Source organism: Hylaeus volcanicus, chromosome 7 (assembly GCF_026283585.1).
Source record: "Hylaeus volcanicus isolate JK05 chromosome 7, UHH_iyHylVolc1.0_haploid, whole genome shotgun sequence".
NCBI classification, from domain to species: Eukaryota; Metazoa; Arthropoda; class Insecta; order Hymenoptera; family Colletidae; genus Hylaeus; species Hylaeus volcanicus.
Genome location: NC_071982.1, coordinates 18,928,880 through 18,953,140, shown reverse-complemented (window position 1 = coordinate 18,953,140; position 24,261 = coordinate 18,928,880). Strand labels below are relative to the sequence as shown.

The 24,261-nt window shown below is 46.0% G+C and overlaps 1 protein-coding gene across 6 annotated transcripts in view; it reads right to left on the bottom strand.

The window, feature by feature from the left end:
• The window catches only part of LOC128880045 (uncharacterized), a 170,845-nt gene that overhangs the window by 42,593 nt on the left and 103,991 nt on the right, over nucleotides 1-24,261 (bottom strand). For all 6 annotated transcript variants that reach the window (XM_054129702.1, XM_054129701.1, XM_054129705.1 and 3 more), the window contains 2 exons: nucleotides 10,975-11,165; nucleotides 9,032-9,221 (listed from right to left, as the gene is read on the bottom strand). In XM_054129702.1, coding sequence (XP_053985677.1) covers nucleotides 9,032-9,221; nucleotides 10,975-11,165 — 381 coding nt within the window. The remainder of the gene's footprint in view (nucleotides 1-9,031; nucleotides 9,222-10,974; nucleotides 11,166-24,261) is intronic.

Sequence of the window (24,261 nt, the reverse complement as noted above, 5' to 3'; positions counted from 1 at the left end):
AATTCCGAAACTCGATTTTACGAATTCAATTCCACGTTATGTTTATCCACGGGCAAGACTTTTGCAGCGACCCAGAATTATCGTAGTCGTTATCTGAGTAAGCCCCCCATTATAAAGGGATCTGTGGACCCAGAGCTCCGCTACACCGCAGGAGACTAGGTCTGTGATCCATTGCCGCCGTGATCCTGGACCCTTTACGGTCTATTACTTATCCTTGCACTCCCTCTATCCCCATCAGATACAACTGTTTCGTCCCCCGGTATACTATTACCTCTGCTCCCTAAGACCTCCTACGGTCTAATTCTTCTACCAGTCTGCTATTTCGCTGACCTTGACAGCTACCGAAATCTATGATTTCGAGCCTTCGATCTCTCACTACTTAGTCGGGCTGCAATCTCAGGTTTCCCGGAGTCAATGATAGGTGTGCAGGCTTACCCTATGATTCCGAGGCCTGTAGACTCTATGCTTTAGCCGGCTCAGTCAATCAAAGTGTCCTTATCGAAGTGATCCTATGACTTCGAGCCAGAGCTATTCAAGCTCCTCCCTAATCGCAGAGGATTCTCGACTTCTCGATTCCCCGTTGCCTCACCCTACCGACGCCATGACATCCCGGCGTGTTCTATGTACGTGCCAACGCTGCCCCAATTTTCCTATCCCTTGTACTGGCTCCGCGGCAGCTTCCGTTTCAATGCAAACCATATCAGTCTCAATTACACCGAATCAGATGCTTCGTCCTGTTAACACGCTGCTGACTGATTACACGACGATACGTATCGCGCGGCGCTGCTAACAATGCGTGTAATCTTCGCGTAGAATTGAATTCTGGGATGGGTTAAACGCGAACAATCTGGGTTTTTGTAAGTCGACGATTCAAATACAAGTCCATAGAGATAAAACGTTCGGGGAAACGGTCCCGAGTATTCCTCGTAGGCGAATACCTGCGAGCTGCTTTCCTTTCCCCGAGTCCGCGTCGTCTACGCGCAAAACATAAATCCATGGAGCGAGCAACACAGGCGACGATCCGTGCGATGGATCGTAAGCTCGTTATAGGATAAGCTCCATTCACGCCAGCGCGACACACGCGGATCTATCTATCGATCCCTCTCATTGTTCGCGCGAAACGTCGACAACGTTTGTTCCAGTCCCTCTTAACCGCGCTGAATCCCTATTCCAAAGGCAATGGCGGTCGGAGAATATTTTGCGAAAATGGCATCCGTTTCTTACGATTAAATACGTCGTAAAAGGAGCTGAGTATAAAAGACGCCCTCGATGGGGGAAACCCGGGAAACGCGCGCCCGTTCCTTCTTTCGAATAATCTTGAGGCGACTCGGGGTACAATGAGACGAACGTCGATTCGAGAAAACCCCATTCTCTTGAGCTTTGCGGAGAGGGGGTGGAGGAGGTATTCTTTTATTAGCTCGTTTTAGTCCGAAAATGGCCTGTTTAGTGAGCAAATGAGGGATGCTTGCAAGAAAAGGAAAGCTTTCTTGAAACAGTGATGAGGGGCTGGAAAATTCAAAGTTGACAGAATTTTCGTGTTCAAAGGAATTACTAATCTTGGTTGAAGGAATTCTTGGTCCAAGCATGAAACAGTTGAAGAGCTCAAGGCATTGTTAAAAGTAAGGGCTTCTTCTCAACGAAAGGGTGACCCAAAAAGAAATAGTACCGAGTATATTCGTCCCAAGACCTCTCTGAAATTGTTACTTTTATACCAAAATAAAACGTCCTTGGTTAAAGGACTCCATTTCTTCTCAAAAAGAAGTGAACTCTTGTTTCTCTCAATTCCCACAGCGAAGGGGAGGTACGAAAATAAACAACCCTCCTCCATCTTCCAACTCGAAGTGCATTCACTGTCCCTGAATATACTCATCACCTCCAACTACGAAGCATCCCAGTTGCATTCATCCATAAACAAGGGACGCCTCGAACAACTAACCAACGATGGAATCTCATCGACGCCGTGCGTCCATTAAATCGGCTGGAAGGCTCCCGGTATCGATGCATCATATTTACCCAGCGTCTCCGACTACGTGTCGGTAAATATAGCTCGAAACAGCCCGTAATGGCCCTTCCTTCCACGAGGAGCGAGACAACAGGTGAAAGGCGGATCGAACAATGTCCGCGTTTCGGTCGACGAGCTCGTCCAAGAAGCCGTGAGCTCTCGCGGGGAGGACGCCCGGCGTCGTCGTTCGTGTGCGCGCCGTTCACGGAAGTGTCTGCGCCTCGACGAGAGCCAGAAGACAAAGAAATCGCTTCCAGTTGGCCAGATCGGAGAGCACTCGTGGGTGCATTCGTCCCGCCAGCTGGGAAAATGGAAATAATACGCGAGAGGCGAGAACCTCGACGCCGGGGGTGCGTCGTTGAGTTGGAAAAGCACCTAGCGCCGGGGGTCGTCGAAGACGTCGCGGTTCGGTCTACATGCTGTCGTACTACACCCTATAATTTTGCACTGTATCGTTGTCTGACGAATATAGAATATAGAAGGGGGTGATTCAATCAACCTACGCTTCTATAAAAATATATTTATCGAATTGATTGCGCTGTACATTTCGAAAATAAAATACCTTGCAAATTTCGAAAATAAAATACCTTGCAAATTTCGAAATTTTCCTGTTACCCAGTTTCCCAACGTGAATAGTGCTACGATGAAATTTATCGAATTTCTTCGAACATTGAATTTTTGAGAGAACTTTTTCGACGAAAAAAATTCAACAGAAAGAACTCGTGCGTAAAAAACTATCCGCGTTCGAAAGGAAATATTAGTCTTTAATTTCGGATAGTGGAAAGCTATTAAAATTTCGATCGACGCCGAGAAACACGATTTTTGGACAGTGGCGAATTTTTAACATTAACTTTGATATTTTTTTCGGGAAGTATGGACTTTTCGAAGCTGGAAAATTCTTAATTCTTCCAGAAAAAACATTCGAAGGTAGAACAATATTACTATTCTCATTGGAAAGCTGAGGTTTTTTTTTACGCGGATGTTACCTTTAAAAAAACGTTATTTAATTAAAAAACTTTCCCAACGTAATATAAGAAGATTACTTCGTCGAACAATGTTTCACGTCGCGCGTAAACTGTTGAATTTACGAAAAGGTACCTTACAACCTTTCTCATAGAAAATTTTCTGATCTTCATTTTTATCCCTAACCATTTTTGCAGTAAACACCGTAGTTGTCGAGGTATCTGGGAAAAATTGACTCTATGCACCTGTCGGGATAAAAGATTATCCTCGGAACGATATTTCTGGAATATTTTACATACTATTTTCAACTAAATAAGGACATATGCAAAAAGCGAGCTCGATAAAAATATTTTCCTAATGAAATCTAAAACGATCGGAGTAGAACGTTCCCTCGTCGATGGAAGCTTGAATATTCATTATCGCGTCGAGCATTTCTCCCTTGCTTATCGTCGCGAGTGCACAGTTAGCGAATTCTGCGCTTTTTGCACAGCACCGTGCCTCAAATTTCTCGATAATTCTTCCCTCGTCGCTTGCTCGTTGACCCATGAACAACGCAGCTCGGCTTCCTCTGGGTCGCCTCTGCCTTCAACCGCGCCCTCCGTTTCTTGAAACCCTTTCAAGCGCAAAAGTCGAATTTTCAAGAGAACTTAAGCCCAGGGCCACCCCATTTTCCGCATAACTGGTCCATTACGACGATTACTCGCGTTCTGGTTCCATACTCTTGTTATTAACCCTTTGAGCATACTAGCTGTACTATAGAAACTCTTTACAACATTGCGAACAGGGATATACATACGATCGAATTGTTGCGAGAATAATGGTAAACTACGTCAACAATTTAGAACTCTCTGTTGACAAGTCCTTATCAACAGAATGTTCTACACTATCGACAGACTACTAACATGACACCCCTGCTTTCTCCACTCGAGAGCACGTGTGCTACGAACTCAACACTTTATCGACTATGCCACAATATTACCAGAGAAGCTCGCGGGACACGTCGAAGACCGCGCGCAAGCTCATTTATTTTCTCCGACACGTCCGTCAGAGGTCTGTGACGCGAATTCGTTCGCGTATCATCACCCTCCCAATCCTAGCGTAGCTACGCGTCTCGTGTCTCACCCTCTTCCACGGGTCCCAGCCTCCGGATGGCACGGTTACGAGGCTCATTTTTCGACGCGCGCGTTTCCGGGCGACGTGCCGCATTGTCTGCGTTTCGTGGCTCCGTTACGTGCCCGTGTTATCGACCTGCCCGACGCCGGATTGCAGCGAAATAACAGAGGAAAAGCGAGAAGTCATTTTTGCACGCCACGATGGATCGGTGGAGGGACACTCCTGCGCCCGACAAAGGGACTTCCTATAAAAATTCATCGATTCCTTCGCTTGAGAAGATCCTAACCACTGTATTTGTACGATGTAAAATTCTTTGGTCTATCGAAGGAAATAACTTTGTTTTCTGGATTTGACTCATCGATGCTCCCGTTGAGAGAAGAGGAGGTAAGGGGTGAACTCGCATACTCTTCTAAATACGTAAATTAATTATTGGTAAACGAAGTAAACTTGATGTTATATTATTCTTTACTCTTCCGACCCCTTATCTCCTCTTTCTCCTTATAATTCATTCCGGAATTTCCTTCCAGACACCCAGGGTGTTCCAGTACTAAGAGCCCCGCCATTTTTTACAGGAGCATTTGACAGACTAATGCATTCCAGAAATAAATTTTTACGAGCCCCTACCTCTCTACATTATTTAATGTAACGAAGATGTAAGGTAGGCCACATTCGAGGCGCCTCATAAATTTCGCTCGCGTTACTTGTCGCGAGACCGTCAGAGGGAGAAATCGAAACGGATGGCGCGCTAGATCCTTCGATCCTGGTTTGGAGTACGTGTACCCGGAGGATAAGGAGATTCTGTGGCGAGCGGATTTATCGCGGCTTCGATAAATCTTTGGTTTGCGCGGTTGGCAATAGATACTGGCATTAGGGGAGGGAGATTGAGAATGAAAGCTTCTACAGAATGAGTTGCTCATAGGAACATCTGAATATTCTAATCGAAGCAGAGGAAGCAGCTATTGTTTATATTAGAATAGTCCGAATAGTGCTCGTGAAAATTGAAATTATTATAATCTGTTCTATTATGCCAGCCTTGATATCGTACACTTCTAATGCAACATACTCTATAATAATATTCCCAACAATCCGGTATATTATCTACCGTACTGATCTGATCACTGCAAGAGTGCAAGTACCATTTGCGACCACGATGAGCATCAACCCATTAGGGAGGTTCCATCCAGTTCAATAAATTCCACGTTCTCCTCGTCAAGGGGACATTGAAATGTACGATCGAGGAGGAGCACAGGAGATCGACGTGCCTAAGCAATTAAACGAGCACGTCGAGCCAGAGCTCGATTTCTGAGTGTACCCCTGTACACAAGGGGCAGTCGCGCGTTTCTCCACGAGTTATCAGCGTCGTCGCGTTTTCCATCGGTTAAAAACCCTTTCGAGAAACGTTAACGAAGCGAAGTCGGCCATCTTATCGCGCCACGACAGAACAATGCCTCGTTACGCGAACCTCGGAGAGGAGAACGTTCCCGATCGTCTCTGCCGCGATTAAAACCTTCTTTATTCGAGGACCGAAAGAGTTATGCACCCGCGGCGATACTCTCGGCCGAAGATGCTATCGAGGACGTCGAAAAGGGCTGAAGGACCCATCGTCTTCGGCTGCGAAATGCTTCCCTTGTTGTTCGAGACTCTCAACATTTCTCGTTCCAAGTAAATTTTTTAAATTTCGTTCCTCGTTCCCCCTGGGGCGGTTTTCTTAATTGCGGTCGAGGAATTCAGGTCAGGGATGTTTGTCTTCCGATAGGAGGGTTGGTTCATTCTGGCTGAGAGGTTATCTGATTTCTGGATGTCCATGGACGTCTATCGTTCGTGTTAGAGTTGAGCATCAGATTGATTCCTTTCAAATATCGTGATTTAATTATGCGCATTTTATAACTAGGTTTAATTTATATTAATTTCATTTGTGATGCTTAATTAAATTCCTTCTAATTTTCGTATCGTTGAATTAAATTTTCGAGGCTTAATTAGATGCTGTTGAAATCGTATAGTTTAATTCAATTTATTTTAAATTCTACGACATCTAATTAAATTCGTACGAATTCGATTGTAATTTCATCGCGCTCCTTGTAATATTAATTCAATTTACTCAATTTATTGACTATTGACTCAATTTACATAAATTGATTTTACGAGCTTGGTAAAATTCAAATCTGAAACTCTATGCATTTCATGAATTCGAGTCGCGTTTTTCAAACACGTGAAAGAGAATTTTCCACCAGATGCTGGACTCTCGAATTCCGTTTAGGAGGTCAATGGTCGAAATCCTCTTTGTGCAATTGTTAAAGAATTCCCTGTATCGACAAGCGAAGCGTATAGAACGCGTCCTCCACGTGATTAGTCGACTTCGCTCTGGGAGAATTCATCTTTAGTGCGCAACAAACATCAATACTCGAAACAGTGAGTTCGAGTTGATGCATGGTGGCTGGAGAATCCCAGGCTGCAGTATATCCTCTTCCTCTGCTCTTTCTTCGACGCAATCCGAGCAGATTGCGCGGATTGCTCCAAAATCTGGACTCAAAACAAGGACTTGTGGCGAATTTACCGCGATCGGACGGCATCGAGGAAGCCGATAAAATATTGCTCGCGACGTTGGCCAATTTCGTTTCCGTCTGCTTTCTTCCTTTTTCGGGAGGGGAACTGTCGGTTCTCCCGTGGCCAACTTTCGTTCATCCTCTCGTCTCCTGCCTCGAAGCTCCGCCATTAAGGTAATGCGTTTCGTTTATGGCTCGGTTCCAGCGACTGTCGTCGCCCTTTTCTCTCCGCGATTCTTCCGCGGCTTTTGATCGCTTCTTGCCCCTGGGCTGCCTTTAATTCTTTCACTCTCGTCTTCGTCCAACTTTGATCGCTCCCACGGGGATGCTGCGCGAAGGGGCTTAATTCGAGTGTGCGTTTTTATTCCACCGTCGAATGGTCTTTCATTGTACCGAGCGAATCAAGTCGCTCGGTTTATGTTCCGCGGAAATTTTTCCAATAAAACTCTAATGCTCTCTCGATGAAACGTTATACAAGAATTTTTTAATTCTACGGTTCGTGTTCCAGGGTCAATTAAAACTAGAGTCCCCGATTAGACGAAACGATGAAACTAGTTTTGCATTTCAAAAAGTGGACAAGTTTCCCTCGTGATTTTACGTAACTCAATCGACTCTCGAAATTGAAAAAATGATTCGTGTCACCGGGGCGCAATACATTTTTCACTTATCTGGAATTAATTGGAAAACGAAATACACGGAGTTCGATATTTTTCGACCGCTAGGATTTTTTATAAATTCATAAAAAAGTCGAAACAATTTGTGGCGGTTCGGTTTTGTTTACGGTTAAATAATCGTTTTCTTTGGGGTGAAAGATCAAAGATACTCAACACGATGGCGAAAATGTTCGTTTAGTTTTCCAGTTTTCAGCATTGTTTTATTTGTTAGCTTTCAGATGCTCGCCAAAGGAAATGCAATATGCATGTACCTACCAGAGTACACGCGAGTCAGAGCGTCGAGTGGTTGAAAGCTGTTTTTGATAATATTTTTAAAAACGGGACTTCCGCGTGGATGACTGGCTAAATAAACACGAAACACGAAGCGCAGGTCAGCTAGTTTACATCCTGCGTTACATTAACTCCATTTTACCATTTCAAACGGAAAACATTATTTGAGCATTCATGCGTTAGGTCTCAATCAACAATAACGAAAGATTGAATTTAAAGAGTTGCAAATGGCAAATCCAGTACTTCTACCAAGTTTTCAAAATTCTCAACAATTATAATTCTCAACTGTCTAATTACATTCCTGAATTCTAAATCGACTCTGACGCCAAGTACTTGTCTATGCTAAATGAAATCCTTTAGAGGAAGTTCGGAGTATTCAGTCTTGGTGCATCTGCGACACGCTGGCACCGAGTTTGTATCGCGAGCACGAATTTCCTCGCTGCATAGAAGCTGTTTTTACTTTTGAATTTGCGAGTGAGTTGATTGGAAACTGGAAACTTTGTGACAGTTGAGTGGTTGGTGTTGCGCTATCTTTAATCCTCTTAGCTCTCTAGATTACACGACGAGTGTTCGCGTCTTACTATTTTCTTCTAGTTTCGGTCTAACCATGCCGAGTTTCTACAGACAACTTGCAAGGCGTTTACTTTGATATTATAGTTTGATGGTGCTGTCAATCGTAATGCAGTCCCATAAATATTGGCACCCTCTATCTCTATTGTACACATTTGTCTAAATTAAATGGTAAGCTTAATGTTTCAAGCATGTATATATTTATAATGCAAAATTGATATGAAGATATCAAACCTATCGTTCAATTTGGACAAGTTTCTTCGATAAACAGAGGGAACGAATATGTACTCATGGGACTGACTGTGTACGTCATCTTGTGGAAAAACTAAACTTGTTCGATAAAATCTCGACGTATTAGCATGTGACCAGAAAGTTACGCGGGTTCATAGAGGATTAAATATAATAACAGACCCTGAATAAAAATCCACTCGCCCGCAGAGTCAAATCTGTGTCTACTTCTCACCGGACGTCATCCCGCTATTAAAATCTACCTTTCCCCGGGCACGACTAAACCAAAACTCCGTAATCCAGATTGTCAACCAGATAAAAATTTCCCGTGGCGAAAAGAAACTTTCAACGAGGAGAAAAGGAAGAGCAGGGGCTCAGGAGTTGAGAACTCAAGTTTCTCGCGCGTTATGAGTGGCGAATTCCGTCGCCGAGGTTCGCCTTCCCCCCAAGAACCAGGGGTGGATTCTTATCAGAAATTTCCACTCGGTGGTTCCACACACGCCCCTCTCCTCCTTCCCTCCCAACGGTTCGTTTTCCGGAATGTCCGTTGCAGCGACAGCCGCGCAAACTAGTCGCAGCAAGGAAGTTTTACGAGCGAGCGTCAACGGCTGGTGCGCCACGCCGCGAGGAGACGAAGTAGTTTCCAAGGGATGATTTATGACACTCACCCTGACAGGGGCGAAGATCTGGTCGAGCTTGATGTTCTCGAGTCTGTGTTCCTGCTCGCCTTTGTGGAGCAGCTGCAGGTGCGGCTGGAAGTGCGCTGGACAAAGGGTGCCGAGTGGAAGCGGCGACGCCCACGCCGGCAAATGGGGTGGATCGCGAGTGCCGAGCTCCCTGTAGAAGGTCTTCAGGAATCTGAAAGCAGCAAGTAGTTCCGAGTTTAACCGAGGCGACGTCGGCCGCACGAAATTCCTTCGCGAATTTTCTCAATTATGCGAGCGATTGCAACGTGTTCCTTCGGAATGTTTACCTGACGAGTACATTGCGAACGTGGTACTTGTCGTGAGATAGGAATCGGGAGAGATTTTCAGGAAATTATTGGAGGATGGATGAAGTTTTCATTTTAGGAGGAGTCTAATTATTTTAATTTTTCTAGGTTTGGTCTGTCTCGGGAGTAGTTAACCGAGTACCGTTATAATAAAAATTCCCTTAAAATCGAATATCTTATCGATAAAAAAACTTCAGTTCATAGTAAAGCTCTGCCCAAATGTACACAATTGAAACTAATTAATAAATAGACTAACAGAAAGTAGATATAGTAGCTAACACTCTCAGCTGTTGAAAAACTGGGTTAACAATAGCAGACATCTGACAGAGGCCATAAAGAACGAATCTCGACGGCCTCGCGTCGAGATTCGACCAGAAAGGGAACCGAACGAGATATATACGTTCAGACAAAGGGAATTGCATTCATCTCAACGTCGAGCAGCACTCAGTTATCTACGTATTCCCGGAAGGAACCTCATCGTTGAATCTTTTCCTGCACGGTTCTCTCGTTTAATAAAATTTTTAACCCATCCGACATTCCCTGCCTTGGAGTTTCCCTCGACGATAAATCCTGCAGGATCCATTTTCCAGCGAATTACCAAATCGCGAGTTAATCGGCCCGACGACGCCCGACGCCTACTCGCCTACCGCTCTCGAACGCTTTTAAAAGCCTGCCACGTTCAACTTTTTTACAACGCGTCGGTAAAATTCCAATTAATCCGAGTTATACGCGGCCACGTTCCTCCCTGAAGTGGCTCGCTTATCGAGTGACTGGTTAATTTCCCAAGCGACGAAACCGTAGCCGCTCTAAGTGGCAGTTTCACGGTGAATGATGCATTCGTTGTACACGCGGTGCCGCGCCAAGATTGATGATCTTCGAGCCGGGGAAGCCCGTAGGAAGGTGATCAAGCGTGGAAAGGATCGGACGTGGATGGGTAGTGCTGAGAGCTTTACGGCTTCCGGACGATTGCCTCCGAAGGACCAGGCGTACTGGTTTTATGACCTGCGTCTGCTCAGGACGCGGATACGCGCATTTCCTCGTGATTACGGGGACTTGTTTATCTTTACTGACCGGGCCAATTGGATGGAACAAGTACAGGAACTCTTGGAGAGGACATAAATTTTGTTCGTAACGATGAAGAATAGTATCGAAAACGGATGTCCATATACTCGTGTAGACTTAGTTTGTATATTCATAAAAATGATAGAATTGCTAACAGTTTTCTATGTATTCAATAGCAAGTAGTATAACAATAATTGCAGCTAGGTTTCTATTTAAAAGAATACTAAACCGGCAGGATCGATTTCTCGTGCAAATACGAATAGGAAGGTCCTCCATTTTGACATAAGAGGCTTGCTTATCGAACTATGTATAACGACTTGGAGTGAACGTGACAGTGAATTTTTCGATCCCTTTCTAGACAGAGAATCGATTCTGTAAAAGGTTCCTCGCTACTCTTATCAAACGTTCGCAAACGTCATACTTTGCTATCACTCGCAAACTAAGCGACCCTACCAGATAGAATATACAATAAGATCGCCTAGAACGCCTCGAAAGGCCACAGATTGTACACTCCGTAGACGAACGACACCGTTTTAAAAGGACGATGATCGAACTGACCTTAACAGTCTTCCCAAGGGATCCCTTTCCGGGGACGGCGGTCCTCCGATGCTACTTCCGGCGCCGAGTCTCCGCGAGGACGCACGTGCGCTCGATATGTATGCAGCAGGCGCGGGTGGCGGGCTGCAGGGCGGACAACAGACAGGGCTGCTACCCCCAGGGGTCGAGAGGGTGTAACTCCTCTCCAATTCCTGAAACAAAAGAAGAGAAAAGCCGCTTTAGTGGGTCCCTCGAACTGCTCGGCTTGTGTTCCGAGGCCTGGCGTTGTCGTTTCAATACGACGCCGGTATATCATGCTTCCTCCTCGCTCTCGCGCGACGGAAATACCGTTTCCCGCGGCCGTGTTCACCGGCGAATAAACGTCCGTGAAAATTTATTTTCCTCGGACGTCAGCCTTTTCCCTTTAAATAGAGCGCTCCCGAGCCAAACAGCGAGACCTTCGGTCGCGCGATCGTCGATTTGTTGTTTTTCACCCTGGACGAGGCTTTCTTCGCTCTTTATTGGAAATATCGGAAACGCGGGAGTGAAATATCCCCCTCGAAAGCGGAAGACAAATGGTTTGGCGCCTTCGAGCGCGCTCGACTCGTCGTCCCATTGACCGTTGGCTAGTCGTTGACCGAGTGGTCATTAACGACCGAGGTGCTTTAATTAATAACCCTATAAATTAATCCTATTCTAACCTTTCCTCTCTCGAGATCAGGAACCTGTGAGTTGCGGCCTCGAAGTCGAGGAACAGTCCAGAACGGCGCTGCTTGTTAATATTCTGCGAGTCACGTTTGCGTCGAGCTCTTATCGAGAAACGAATTCGTTAGGCGGAGTGAATGGACGATAATAGCACGAGTGGCCCCTGGCATGCGTTGCTCCGAACTCGTTTCTCACCTTTACGGTTTTGTTCGCGTCGTACTATCGCGGGACGATCCGGTCACGTCGGTGATCACGCCGCGAGTAAGAGAGAGGCTACCGCGGTACCGATTGCGCTCCTCTGCTTTCGATTCTAACCCCACGCAGCGACTACGCGATCGAGGATGAGTCGATCGTAACCGAGGCAAACCGAGACTGGCGATTAATTTATTTTTCAAACCGACGCTGTAAGATCAAGATTTTGATAAACAGAGGGGACGTATTTATATTGAATTTTGTAGCTATTAAGTAATCATACTTTTCTACGGTGTTATAATAATTATTCTTACGTTGCATCGTGTTCTATATTTCCCAAGAAACGCCCCCGAGGGGTGGATTCGATCGTCTCATCGAAATTAGTCGCGACGGAGGCAAAGCCACCGACTCTGTAAGATTCACCCTCGGAGGGTGAGGCGAATCGAATTTACAACTTCGAGGGAACGATTCAGGGGGTCGTTCTGGGAAACGACTCCCAGGGATCTTTACCGGTTCGCTTTATTTGACACGTTTCACCGTGACTTTTCAAAGATTTACTCCCTCTTGGCACCTCCATTGCGAGGTCTAAATGCGTCTTATTCTACGACTTCAAATTCTTTTTTACGTTAACTGGATCGCACTGGATTCTACTTCAAAAATGTGAATACCTGATAAAAAAAAATATATTCCTCCAGCCCTCATTTTCCAAGGAGTAAATAATCAAAGCCCTCAGAGAGAATACTGTATCAACCCCTCAACCCCAACGAAATCCACGTCACTGCAATCCGAAATAAAATATGAACCCCTTTCGAGAGTTCGCCACCTCCCTGGAGGAGGAGAGTCAATACAACCCTCGGATGTAGCCTGAACAGCGAAATCGAAGACAAAGACGTCCCTGACAAGGGGGTTAGGATTTAGCGCAAGAAGAGGGCCACCGTGCCGAGTATAGCAAAGCACACGAAGTTCGAATCGCGCCAGTATTGTCTTCCCTGGGTGCACTTTGTCGTCGAAGGGGCCAGCGTCGCGCCACTCCGCGCAAAAAGCCGCAGGACGTGCCGAGAGGGGAGCGGGGTGGAAATAATTAAACGCCAGAAAACGCGGCTCCGAGCGGAGGACAAGATGGAACTGGCCTCGGACAAAAACAAAGGGAAGCAGGGTTGATTCGAGGCGGATCGAGAAGCGTGCATACAAAAAGGGAAGAGTTATCGAATCAACGTGGAGCGAACGAACTCCTTCGCCTAATCGAACCACGACTTCCTACGGATCATTAGTGTTTTGTAATAAAATAAAGATGAAGGTGCTACAGAGGAATTTGAACTTGTATCCGGTGTTCTGAAGATGGATTCTCCTGATTTTTCGCGATTTCAGCCATCATCCGTTCTAAACGTTTTGTTTCGGGGCCCCGTTCGATCGTGGACTACTTTTCCAGGGCCACGCGAGCATTGTGTACGCCGGAGAAAAGTAAGAATCGTGGAGCGCGAACGCGAATGACCGTTCAAAGTTTTGGGTCAACGCTGGCTCGCAATTACGGAGATAACGAACCGCATTCAGTCGGGGGTTCTATTAAAACTATAAAGACTGTTCTCGTGCGACTGCCGCACGACCTTCTCCCCGGTCGTCGTTTAACGAACGCCACTAATGACAATTAAAGTTGAAATTTCCCCCGTCGCCCATCGATTGCTTATTTACTTGCTGGGGTCAGAAAGCTGGATGTATTTAGAGTCAAGCTTTTAATTACATTTTCACTCTTTGATTCAGAGGAAATTCTAAGGAAGAGTAGAGTAAAATAAGTAGGGTAAAACTAGAACTCTTTGGTCTTGGACCCTACAATTCCCCATATCGTATTTTTTGTATAAATCATAGTTCCAGCCACAACTCTAAGACTTCTTCTGCCTGACAGAGGGTTAATTTACAAAACGATTGACGTTCCCTCCCTCGCAAAGGGAAGCTTCCTTTCTTAAAATTGTTCCCTGCTATCGTGAATTCCATCAGCCAATCTCAGCTCCCCGCCCCGTGCACTTGGACGTCAAAACCATTCCCCCATATTTCGTTGCGTCGGCCACGGCGGTCCCTCGAACCACGATACCCACCCTTTGGAAAATATAACGCGACCCGTCGACGGAAGCCAGCGGCAGACAATGCCCGCACAATGCCTCGAAAACTACCGCGAGTGTCGTGGAAGCTCAACGAGGAAGCAGACAGACGGGAAAACGTCGAGGGAGGATGTTCGGAAGAGCCGGCGGCATTAATTCGAGGTAATTTCTGCTGCAGACGACAAAGGGCTTCCTTCGGCGTGTTCGACAGAGTACACGCGTCGCCTTAACGCGGACAAAAGGGTTTCCCTTAGCGGATTACCCGGGATCGTGCGTCTTCATGGTGCAACCGGGGCCAAGCATAAGGCGAGATGTTGTAAGATGTTTGGGTGTTGAGACAATAATGGCGCGGGAGCTTGGTTGTTGAGGGTTCGAAGAATTTCGACGGAGAAATAGGGTTCCTAACGAGTAGGCGTGATGTAGGACTTGTATCCGGATACTGGTGCTTCAGGTTTGATTAATAAAAAAATAAAATAAGAGAGATTCAGGTGGTGATTGACATTTTAGGTCTAAGAGCAGGAGAGCTCCAGTTATAACGAACAATATTAAGTTGTGCTAAAAACTGTGGAACTCTTGCAATTGCCAGCTGAAGAAACCATGCTTGGACTCATCCACCCTCTTACTACACTTCCCGGTTATTTTTGAACTACGAAGTGCTTTTACGTTCCTACGACACATTCGAGATCCTTTTACAGGTTCGAGCTCCCATCTCAGAAAATTGTTGACCTATCCCGAATGGCTGTCCGCGTCGGGAAATAATTTCGACTGGTAGATGATAGTCGATCCGATATTGCACGCGTTAATTTTTCATTTCCCGGGGCCCAGCCCTTTCGATGGAATAATGGCGCGTCACCTGTCGGCGATTTTGTTCATTGTTCGCCGCCGTGAATTATTAAATTACAACGCTAATTGTAATTTCAGCCAGTAATTCTGTCGAACGGTTCGCGAATGACTGCGCGTGGTCACCGATCGAACAAAGATTGCAGCCCGTAATTAACGTCACTCGGAGCGATGCCTGGGATGAGAATAGTTTCCGGTTAATCGTCGAAAGCGGTTTAATATTCGATACGTCGAGGGAACAGTCTGAAAGCAGCATTGGATTGTTTGCTGGCTGTAAAATGAATTCTGAACCGCGATGAAACGCTGGTGATGTTTGCGAGTGTTTTAAAACAATTTCCCTGTTTTACGGTGGCTGAGCTTGGTGTGGTAACGTAAACGTTTTCGTGGTAACGTAAACGTTTGTGGCTATCCACTCGATGCAATTACCGAGGTTAAACAATTGTGAATTACTGTTAGGGGTAGGACCCGAGGACGGAGAATGGTGTAGAACCTTCTTAAGAATGGTGTAAAGTGGTCTTTTTTTTGTGGTGGAGAGTTCATCCACCTTGCGAAGGATTCACTGGATGTGTAAACACAATTTCTATGTTACTTCGGATACACAAATGACTAACCTTTCTACTTGAAAAAAAAAAAAACATAGACAACGCATTCCCCCTTCAACGCTTTCAAAAATGAATAAATACCAAATAGCTCTCTCTATTTCTACAAACAGAAAAAAGGACATCTCGATTACCCCGAATCCTCCCCCTAAAACCCTAATTGCCCGCTTTGAATCGCGTCCGCCGAAATCATCGATACATTATGCGGCGCGCCTCGGTAATTAACTACTTTTCGACGGATTAATCTGCGTCGGGGACAAAGGGGCCCGACGACAACGAGGAGAGAACAATGCCAGCGGAGGCACAATGGCGGATAAAATTATGGCGGCAGCGGTGAATCGGGTATCAAAGTCGGGCAACACTCTCCTCCGGAGGGGGTTTGGAATCGATGGACGAACGCGACAAGGGAGCAAAACGGGCGACGTTGGTCGAGGAATCTCTGCGTTAAAGTTCCATCACTGCCGGAAGTTAATTTAATCCCGATCCAATTAAACCGGATATAACGCTAAGCCTGTTCGTGGGTGCAGTTGGGCGCGTTGGCAGTTAACGTGCCGACGCTGGCCGTGGCAGTTAACCACCGCGTAAATTGGAAATTGGCCGAGCGTCCAATAAATATCGGATTAGCCAATAAATCGGACGGAAAACGGCGATGCGTTATACCCGGCGAAACAACAGGGTTTGGGGGAGGGACCTAGTGAATTGATGTCGTTGTCGTCTCTTGGCAATGGGGGAGCGAGCTACCTCCTACGCTTTACCGTAAAGAAAAGCGCGTAAACTATTTTAATTAGTCATTTACTCGCAACGTACTGGCACGTGTCGAGGTTGCTATTTTGATGTCTCTAGAAGTAGAAAACAAAGCATCGTTGGGCGGTCTCAATTTCCTTTAGCGACATTAAGTGCAAACATGAACTATCGGGGTCCAGCCTCGAGAACCCCTTCAGAAATTTCCTTTATTACCTCACACACCCACCCAGAGCCCGCCACAGAGAGCCAAAGGATACGCGTTACCTCGTCGGTCGTTCTTTATCGGCGCTTTTTCGCCTCTAAATAGACGCCGACTCCAACGCAAAGGGATAAATAAAGGAAAAATTGCCTCGATAGCTCGACTTCGTGAAAGTCCCTCCTCCTCTCTCGGTCCTCGATAACGGGGGATCGGAGTTATTAGCGTCGTTTAGGATCGATACGAAAACTGCCGCGATATTTCATCCGAATATTATCTCCGCCGTTAGCGGAATCGATTCCCTCCGCGAGTAGGTAAGGTTCGAGCAACTCGCAGTAGCCACTTTTTCGCCCTCTTCGGGGGGGTCGACTCGTCGAAGCCGAGTTACGCAGAATTTGCGTGGAAACTACTCCGCGACGGAGAAGTTGTTCTCTCTAAGCTTTATGGAGTTCCATGTTTTTACGAGACAGCGAGAACGTTTGCTCACGAGCGTCACGTAACCCTTGCATTACTCCGGCTATACGTGCTCGTTTCGAAATGCGCGCACATCGTCGCGACAAACTTGCGAAACTGTCGTTTTAATTACACCTGTGGCGATCGCGATCGATTGATTCACGGGCGTATGATATTCATTTTACTAAAGCTAAAATATTAAAGTAAACGCCATGCGAGTTGTTCGCGGAAATAAAATTCGGGTCATAGAGGTTTAAACATTGCTTCGATGGAGATTTTAACTCCCAATCTTTTCAACTGCTGGAACAGTTCGAGCAGCGTTAACTCGAGAATCTTTCGCTCGTAATTGGCAAACTTAACTCCGGTGGTGGAACGAAAAGTCAGCGAAATAACGACAGCAGTTTTACCTTCTTCCTCGGAGTAGGAGAGACGTCGGACGTTAGGAAGGGAACAATTAAAGAAGGAGATCGGCACTCGGATTATTACTAGGCCATTTGATTAAACGAGAACGCTTTCCCCGCGGGTGGAGTCCTCGGAATTAGCCTTAACGGCAGCGACAGGATGATTTCAATTACCCCTTGAGAAGACTTCACTTCGATTTCTCGCGATCGAGTCGAGATAATAAAGTACAGACTCTTCTCACCTCGTCGTCCGAGAATTGCGCACAGAATTACTCGAGAGCTTTCTTCCACTCTCCAAGCCTTCATAACGAGTTGAATTTTTGTTCAGATATGAATCTGAAGGGGAGAGTGGTAAAAGATTGCCTCGTTTGCAATTGATCGATTGCTGGACATTGAGTTAGTGAAGAGATTCCTCTTATACTTGAGGCTCGATATTCGACGTTCGTCGCAGGACTGGGCTCCTTTATCCGCGCCTCGGAGGTCCTTAAATATTCATGAACAATCTTGCGGTAATCCGCTTCGTTGTGACGCGACTGGATGCATCCGAGACACGTGCTATCCTGTGCTGGGCGTCGGTGCACGTCGCGATGCATCGTAATTGTCCCTGGCGCGTGATCGAAAGACCAGTCGTGAAAAAAAATCTCTGCGGACGGAAACTGTATCGTGATGGACATTTTTTGGGTCCTTTCTTGAATGGTCTCTGTTTAAAATTCAAAGATTCTACATGTTCCATTTCGTCTATCGGTGGAACGAGCAAGCGAAAGTAAAGTCAAAGGCGAAAGAAATGGATGAAAGTTCGTGTTCAGAAAGTCTGGGAAGGACGTCTGATAAACGTGTACCCTCGTAATTGTCGACGAACACTGGTGCAACTAGGACGTTTCCACGGGAAAACAGCTGAATTTCCTCGAAGATTCCTTGAGTTACGACTTCCCCCACGGGAGCTTAATCCCCGATGGTAAGGAAGTTGCGACGGTAAATGCCCGTAGTGCGCCTTTCCCTCTGTGCGATTTACTCTGTTTCTCCGTTTCTCGTCCTGGATAAAATGGAGACGGACGCAGGAAGAAATATGACGTCCGCTGTTAAAAGCAACCTCGTGCGTAGTCGTTATGCCCTCGCGAGCTACCTGCGCGCTCTTTACGACGTCGTTTTAATAACTGCGTCTCCTTTCAACGAGACAGTCGCGCAAATTGGATCCATCCTGCCAATCGACGACGATGATATGGGGGATGCACTGATACGCAAATCATTTAAATTGACGCGGCACGAAATTGTATTCCCTTGATGGCTTCTTGTTTCGGTATCAACGAAAAGTGTTTCAATGGTGTCTTCATGAATTTTTTATTGGATGAGTATGCGTTTTAGCGGAAGTGCCTTTTGGGTGTGTGTAGAGCATGCCTCGAACTACGAGGAGTAATTTTTTCTTTGGTGAAATTGTGATATTTTCATTCACGAATCATCGAGTATAGGTTAGACGGGCTCAGTAGCGTCATCCTCTTGAGAAATTAATGAACAGGACATTTTCCCCGAAAAGTGTTCGATACTCCATTTCGAAGTCATTAAGACGTCTCATCCCCTTAAATTCGTCCACTCGTGCTTCATAATTGGGGATCGTTACCCAGCGTGACTCCGACTCATCGTTTTTCTCAATTACCAGCTCAAGGGGGAACGTCTAACCGCCCCCGCGTCTGTGTCTGCACGCGTTAAATCCTCGAAAACTGCCGACAGAGACAGGGGGCGAGTATTTTCGCGGTGTATCAGTTGCCAAAGTTGGGGTGCTTTTTAAAATGCCGCGAGGAGAGTGTTTGGCGTCGGTCGTTTACCTCGTTACGAGCGGCTTTAAATGCCAAGGGTCCGCCGACTTCGGGCACACTGTACAAGCGGAGCACGCTCCATCCGACATTCGTAAACCCGGCTTCTGTTTTACTCCGGCGCTCGCCTTGCAGCGGTTTTCTCGCGCCGACCAGTGTTTTCGACGTCGACAAACGTCCCGACGCCCCCGCGTCCCTTCTCGCTTCTGCCCTTTAACGCGACAAACGAACGATATTGCGCCACCCAGAGCCCGCTTTACACGGTTTCCAGTCTACAGCGGGCGTTCAAGTACCAATGCCACGCTCGAGAAGCCCGAGATAAATCGCAGGGAGCTTTGTGCCAGCTTTGAATCGCGTTTATTATGCAATTCCGTCGCTCGCGACTATTGCGATTAAGCAGCGAGTTAACGTTCCGGAACACTTTTCACATGATTTCCACGCTCGAAATCCTTTGGTAAATAATTGAAAATCATCCCCCTTTCTCCAAACGCGTGGAGACGTTAAATCAAAGCTCGGATCGGATCGCTTACCAATTACTTATTTATCTCCGCCAGAAATAAAAAATTACACTATTAGGATTTTTCTTTACATTTTGTCTATATTAATTTTAGTCCAAAAATGATATTACGATTAGTGCGAGAAAAAGAAAATAATTCAGGTCTGAAATGGTTGACGTTAAATTTTGTTGCAGTTTGCTTGGCAAGCAATCAGCGGTAATTCAGACCTGTGTGGTCGCCTCAATGTAAATTAAAGGGACACGATCGCCAATCTGGAATACTTTTAACCGGTCGAAAGGCAATCAACGTAATTTATGGGGCAGCATCCAATAGGGATTTCTTGGAAAGGAATCTGGGAAGCCGTACACGAAATATTAACGATAGAGGAGAGAAGTTAACTTCGCGCTGCACGAACGGAAATTAATCTGTACGCCGTATTTAGTTGCGCAACCCTGTAACAAGTTTTTGTTACGACTCCACGATGTATCAGCTTTGAAATAAAAACTAAATGTAACGAGCTCGTCCGCTAGTTTCACTGGAATGAATTCTTGAGAAAAGTCCTCTCTTACAAAATCTCCGATATTATTCCACTTTTTAGACTTCAGACTTTGGAAATTAAAGTCGAGCTCGGCAGCGTTACGTAAAGGGAAGCGGATATCGGCTCTGCGGTCGGCTCCGTACATAAATGGCGATATTATTGCGGAGCACTGCGGAAAAATATGAGTCCCACGGATCGATAGTCGTGTCCTGCCGTGTTCTCGTCTCGAATATCGAAATCGTAGACGGTGACTCGCGGTCTTTCGGTGCCCGTGTATCTCGATACCATTCGACCAATTTTTCCCTAGCTACAGTTTCGTACTTATATCCCCGTTGGGACGTTCGAAATACTTTTCCGATGGGAAGAGTCTTCGTGAATTCCAAAAATCGTACCAAAAGTCAGCCCTGAAGGACAAACTAAATAAAAGGAAGGCTTTCTTTCGATTTCGACACCAACCATCATTGGGTTTATCAGTCATCTGGTATTTGAATACAATTTTATCGAGAACACTGATGAAGTGCATTCGATTGCACTTGCGAATAAAGTCACGACAAATCCTACTCATGTAAGTTTCTTGCACTATCCGATTGTTCCTCTAAAATAATTAAAGTCGGGGTTAAAGTTGTTTCGGCTCGGTTTGCTTAAACGAGGCCCGACCATTGGCGGGAAATCAAATCGACCCATTGCAGCTGCACTTTCTTCCGTTGCACTCTCGACGAAACCACGAGAGCGCATCGACAGGCTGGCACTTCGAAACTTCGCTCGTCGGTGATTGTCGGCGATTGTTGATAAAGGACCGCAATTAATGGACACTTTGCGGCCTGACCGACGAATGCAACCGCCCCAGCTGCGATGTCCCAGTTTGCTGGGAGATATCGGGAGTCCTTCACAGGCGTTTCGAGTTTGCTAATGTTTCGCTGCCTTTGGAGCTTTTCCAATTGATCGTGGTTGGCGCGAAACGAGGAATTTTGGGATAATTAATCAACGATCTCTCGATGCATGAGGTGGCTGGTCGAAACATGGTTCGAACTTTATAATTTAATAATACCTGTTTAATAATACCAGGCAATAAAAACGACAGCAAAAGTCTCGTTAACATTAAAACGAAGCATACGTATGCCTAGTTTAAAATCGAAACGAATCACGCGAGCATCGAGGCGTAGCTCAGCGATCCTTGATTTTACGTGACCGTAATCATGCAACGGAGTTCGCCAGGCTAGCCGCGAGGACGCGGAGAACGGCGTTAAGCGCATTTCAGTGTCGCCCAACATCCAAATTGGTTTTTGCGTTCGACACGCACCGCGACCTTCCCCTGATGTTAAACGCATCTTGCGTCTCGCGACTGGGAAACCGTGCGACGTCGCATGCATTATTTATGAGCTCCTGTTGCACGCGAAGGTGTTAAGTTTCCTCAAGGCTCGCGCGCGAGCATCTGTTTAACGCTTTGGGTAGCATTCTAGGCCGCTCGGACGAGAGGAGGCACGAGTTTAGAAAATTACGTTTCCTAAGGAAATAATCCTTGACACGATTTCATCGATTCGATTCTGTCGAAAATTACGTAGAATGATTAGAAGCTCGAAATACTTTGAATACTGCTTATCGATTGGCCTACTTCGGGGTCATTCGCAACCGTCTTGAGTCTGAATTACCCTCTGGATAAAACGTTGACCAGCGCTCTGGATTATTGCGAAGTTTTCTGGTTCGAAATGTGATTTTGGAAGTTTCCATGAAAACGCGAGAGCGCTGTAAAGCAACGTTCTCTATTTATTAGACAAAACGGCTAGTTCGATGCAGCGCCCTTTTGAATACGTTTCGAATGGGGCTGCGAAACGTCAATCCGGGAAATTGGCACAGTCGTTGGCGTCGGAGAGCCTGTCTCGACCCCCCCCCCCTCCCCGCCCCCACGTCCTATAGTATGTACAATTTTGCAAGGACGCCGTTCGGTGTTATTTAGAAATTCATAAACGCTGAATGGGAATGGGAACTCGAAATTGAAATCCAATTCCTAGGGGAACTGGTTCGTTCGGTTCCGGTTGTTCGCGTTCTCCGTGCGAGAGCTTAGGTTTTCTCGAATATTCATAAATATCGAACAAAGTACCCCCGAAATAGAAACTTCGGGAAAGAAGAATAGAAGAAGCAGTACGCGCGAGAGAGAGAGAGAAGAACCACCAACGAACAATAAAGCTTCTGGTCGAATTAAACAAATATTTCCCTTGCGTTTCGAAGGTGTATTCGAGCGCGAAAACGACTGGAAAACTATGTATTTAAATTCGAAGACTAACAAACACCCATCATCTGGATTTCATATAAACATTCTCGCTTTACACTCTTTCCGGAGGCACAGAAACAAACTAAGTGGAATTGAAATAGAAATATGGCACAGGTTAACGGTGAATGCCAACTGAATTTTCCAGTAAGGTCCACGAGAGTTCGATGGCGAACGCACCGCGAATTTTTAATTCGTTTCCCGACGGCGATCGGCTACGCTCCTAGATCTCATTTCAGATAACGAAACTTTTCGTCCTCGCAGACTCGCTTAACGAACTCGTCCTCGAATCTTTCACGAATCGCCCCCGCGGGCGACTGAGGAAACTTTCGAGTCGTCCCTGGGCACTTCCGGTCCCGTGCTCTCTCCCAATTCGCGCCGCTGAAACGTCTAATCGAATCCCCGCGTCCCCGCCGACTCGATTTCCCTTTTCCCAGTCGAAACGATCGCGGGAATTCCCAGTTATTCTTTGTGAAACAATTTCGTTGTCGCCTTCGAACGTGTCGAGACTTTGGAAAATTCGAGGGGAAAAGGCAAAGTAGAATGCCGCTCGAAAGTATTCGAACACTACCTTAATTGGGAAAGGATTATTCACGCAAAACGTGCTTTGACTCAATTTATCATCCCTCCCTCCAAGTATTTTTGAGTTCTCATGATTTTAATTCTACTCGAAAGTCTACTCGTTAAAATCGCAATTCCACGCGAGGAATTCTTGCAGCCCGTCAGTGATGCCGATGTAACTTTACTGATTCGTCGAGTGGACGTAATTTTCCCATCTGCGGGCACTCGAATTTACAAGGTGAAACTTTTCGAACGAGTTACAGTTTGCCACCGGGAACTAATGCGTCGCTGGCAGACGAATTAAGGTTTCGTTCAGCGAATCCAACTTTTACGCATTTCAGCAATTGGAAAGGCGTAATAACGTCTCTCGAATTGTAACAAATTACGTACTCTATGGAAATCATTAATTTTATCGGACCGCCATTACGATCTCTAATGAGATCGTGACGCGTGGCCCGTGTGGCGTGGATCGCATATTAAAATCGACAATTAAAATGGCTCGACAATTAAAAGAAATTACGTAGGCCATTCCTTCCAAATAATAAGAATCTAATAAATTTCATCATTCGTTTACAATAGACTTCTGGCTTTCCAGTATCGAAAATGTTAATTGAAATTTGGTCGTTCGAAATAATAAAAATTGAAGGCAATGGCCCTCCAAAAATGTGTTTGACAGAGTATTTGAAACTATTTCTCTTAACGGTAAATATATTCAACAAAAAATGGTCTCTCTACTATCTCCCACTATTTTTACTCCTCCAACTCAACACCCGATCGATCTCATTTTTGTTTACCGAAGCACCTCGATCAAAGCGCATCCATTACCAACTGCATCCAAGTACTTTCCGCAGTTTGCAAGTTTACAGTACAGTTCCAAGAGCTCTCCCAGCATCTTTCCTCGGTGGAGGATCAATTCCATCGCTTCGATCTCCTTCGCAATGCAAAATGATCGACCAAAGTCGACCAACTCGGGGTCTTACCTTGTCTTCGACGATCGTGCTCGAAGATTTCCCATCCTCCTCGTCCCTCCTCCTCCTCTCCTTCTCGTTGGCAAGCCCGTTCAGGCTTCTGTAGGACAACAGACGACACATGTCGCTGGTCAAGTCGGGCAGACGGCTCTTGCAACCGCCGCAGTGGAACTTTTGCTGCGGCATCTCGTTCCGCGTACTTCCGCCGATCTCTCAACGCAGAACCGGAACTGTGCCTGGTCCCACTCTTCATCATCTTCCTCGCATCCGGGACGAACTCGAGCACCCCTCCGCTTTCGACTCGAATCGCTCGCTTTAGCCAGAAATTTGTTGGTCCTTCGCTTTGGCAATCTTTCCTCGAGTCCTCGAGTTGTTAACGAGTTTCGCGGTAGGAAATTGTTCCGAGTAATTATTGTTTGCTCCCGCCCCAAGTGGTTTTTTTTTTTC